Source organism: Aphanomyces astaci, assembly GCF_000520075.1.
Source record: "Aphanomyces astaci strain APO3 unplaced genomic scaffold supercont1.19, whole genome shotgun sequence".
Classification (NCBI taxonomy): domain Eukaryota; phylum Oomycota; class Saprolegniomycetes; order Saprolegniales; family Verrucalvaceae; genus Aphanomyces; species Aphanomyces astaci.
The window spans coordinates 698700-701780 of NW_009798282.1; the positions used below are offsets into that span (position 1 = coordinate 698700).

General features: G+C 42.8%; 1 protein-coding gene across 1 annotated transcript in view; it reads right to left on the reverse strand.

Annotated features, from left to right (window-relative positions):
• Positions 1–369, reverse strand: part of H257_08628 (hypothetical protein) — a gene marked incomplete at both ends in the record, with an annotated part of 3581 nt that extends 3212 nt beyond the window's left edge. The window contains one exon of the mRNA XM_009834592.1: positions 8–369. Within this exon, the coding sequence (XP_009832894.1) occupies positions 8–369 (362 nt within the window). The remainder of the gene's footprint in view (positions 1–7) is intronic.
• Between the last annotated feature and the right edge of the window lie 2712 nt (positions 370–3081).

The window sequence follows — 3081 nt, forward strand, 5'->3', positions numbered from 1 at the left end:
GAGGAACCCGGCGCAGATGCCGAGGATCGCGTTCGCGGCGTAAAAGAAGTTGGTCGACGCACTCGTGTACTCCTTGGTCGTGGCGTTGTACCCCTTGTCCATGGCCAAGAGTGACCCCGAGTACAGGATGTAGCCCCACGACCCAATGAACAACGTGTACTTGGGTCCGATCACGTTGACCACACCGCCACCAAACAGACCGAACAGCGCAAAGAACGCGTACAGCAGCGACGTAGCGTTGTAGCTGATGGTTTCGTCGGCCACCCCCGCGGCGATGCTGCCGAGGGCGTTGAATAGCCCTGGGCACGTGAAGCACACGAACGACACGAGGAGCACTTGGGTCAGTGCTGACGGATTCTTCCAAAACATGGCTACTGCAACTCCAATCGAAATTCAAAAGTGGGTTTGACTTGGAGGCACCAAGCTGCGTACTCGAACTATAACAGGAGAGTGGGATGATGGTTTTGTCCACTGAGCTTCAAGTACAGTGGTCATTGTGGTGGTTGCTTACTGTATATTACTAGTAACTGTATAACAGCGCGTGGATACTGGTACAGCAGGTTGGTCACTATGAACAACTGTGACGAAGAATTTGCAATAGCTATGGACAACGATACGGCTACATTGCACGAGTTGTTTCATCTTAAGCGACCATACATACATACATACTGCAGGTTTGTTCCTGTGTGTCTACGTCCCAACATGCATGATGTAGCGGCATTCCAACAACTAAAAGTTCGCTCATTCCAACTGACAGCTGATTTGAGAATCGACTGTGCCAGATTTTAACTGTAAGCAAATTCATTGTATTGTTTACAAAAGATGTACACGTACGTTTTGTTGTTGTGCCAAACTGCAGGGCCTAACTTTGATACCGAAATTTTTGATAGGTTCAAATATCACATATATGTACGCTATTTTAAAATTTTCTGTAACGGGTACGTGGCACTCACTGTCAATGTCGGTCGCATTCCAACCAATACGACATGTATATGTATGTATAGTAGTACTACGATAGTATATACTAGTACCAATTTCCCAGTACCAAGCGATGTGATGGGGGGATGCTGAGAACAAGTTGGTGCTAACGTTAGTATGTGCTAGTATTAATACTACTATGTAGTGCCATAGTAGTAATGTACTACTGGTAGTAGTTTACAGTACAGTACACAACCTGGTGGGCAATACTCAGCCAGGTCAATATCATATCAATACAGGTATCGATTCGCAAGTTGACGGAGGGGGCAATCTGGACGAATGTCCTCTAGAAGCGGAAACACAGTGCAATAACGTTAAAGATCAGATGACCTCTGTACTTCTTCGAGCCCAACAAGCGAACTACATCGCAACAAGGAAAATATCCCCGTCGCCCCGGCCAGCACAGGACTACCGGTAATTCCCCCACAGCAATTATACCTTACCTTCAAAACAGTGGTTAGCGATAGCTAACCCCTGTGATGCGCTTAACCCAGGGGATAACGTAGAAAACCAATTTAACGTTAAGAACACTTTTTCCGAGACGCTGCCGTGGAAGGAACGAAGCTCAGCGTGGATGCATCAGATTCAAATTCCGAAAAGTGCTGGATGAGGCCAAAGCGGAGCTGATTCCTTGGACATTCAAATAATCGTGTTTCAAAGTCTATTTGACAGACATAAATATCATTTTCGAAGCAAATGTACTCACGATGTGAGAACCTGTTAATGATGCACACTATTATCTTAATGTTTGTATATCCATTTGCTTATTTTTTGTGTGGTTATGTTATGTAATTTCTGAAGTTAAATATTAACTTCAGACAGGTAATGCAATTATACCGTTTTGAGAAACAGTCAGGCGCCAAAATTCACTTCGTGTATTATATTAAGGAGGTTATCTCCCAGTTTTTGACTACATTTGATTGGCTGATTCAAGTGCACCATTAAATGATTCGAGCACCTTAACTGTAAATTGGTTTTCTCCGATAGCATTACTTTGAAATATCCGTAAGTTACCCACTGGGGGTAGGACGAAGTCCCAAGTTACATGGTTTTTTCTGTAAGTGTGTGCGTGGTCTTATCTACAGTACCGGTAAGGTAGTCCCCCACTAAGGGTACTAGTACTACTTACAGTAGTTAGGGTGTCGTGAAAGTAAGGTACAGTACTAGTATACTATTATTAATATTAATAATACGTATTGTAGTAGTTCGTAGTACCACTCCGTCCCAAATCACTGACACGTTTGATGTTTGCCACATTGTGGTATTATGACCAATCATTGGATTTGTGTGAAATTTGTACCAACCAAAAGAGTAGGATCTTGGCTATAAGGTCATATAATTATATTGCCATTCGTCCAAAAACTGCGTGTGTATTCTTCAAATAAAATCAGCCGCTCAACCCAAAATTTTCAAATGTTCACCGGACTTGAAGAATGTATGGAGATTGTCTCAAATATATCGAAAACAAGAGGTGACTTCGGCTGTATAATTTAATTCCCAGGAATATGTCAATGTCACCTAAATGTACCCATGTCACCTTCCTTGTGATTGGCTCAACTGTACTGGATAAAGTAATATTTTTAATAAAATTGATTGTTTTCTAATTTCACAACTAATAGAATGTCCAAACGTGTCCGTGATTTGGGACGGAGTGGTATTATTTATACTTCGTACTACCTGTTGTGAATTACTGGTACTAATATTCGTCCACGAGGGAAAAATTCGCCAGTTCATGTCAGTGCCGAAAATAGCGTTCTCGTAACTGCGATAGGCTGTGTAGTAACGTTACATTAAACTTGGTTGGAATGCCGCAGCCCCATCGCATCCACAATCTATACGCGATAGAAACGTACGATTGTCATGTAGTAGGTGTGTAACCCTGGGCTAGGATTGCGTGTAGTGTACCGGTAAGCTTAGCAGTGAACATGGTACGAGTTGCTGAACTTCAAAGTCTCAACGCGATCTATGGCCTATATTTTTGGAATATTTTGGGCATTTGGGTTGGAATGGGTGAGTACCACCTGTACGCGTGCCCGTTACAGAAAATTCAAAATAGCGAAATCGGTCATTTATTGCAAGCATTCACATGGACGTCGTATTAGT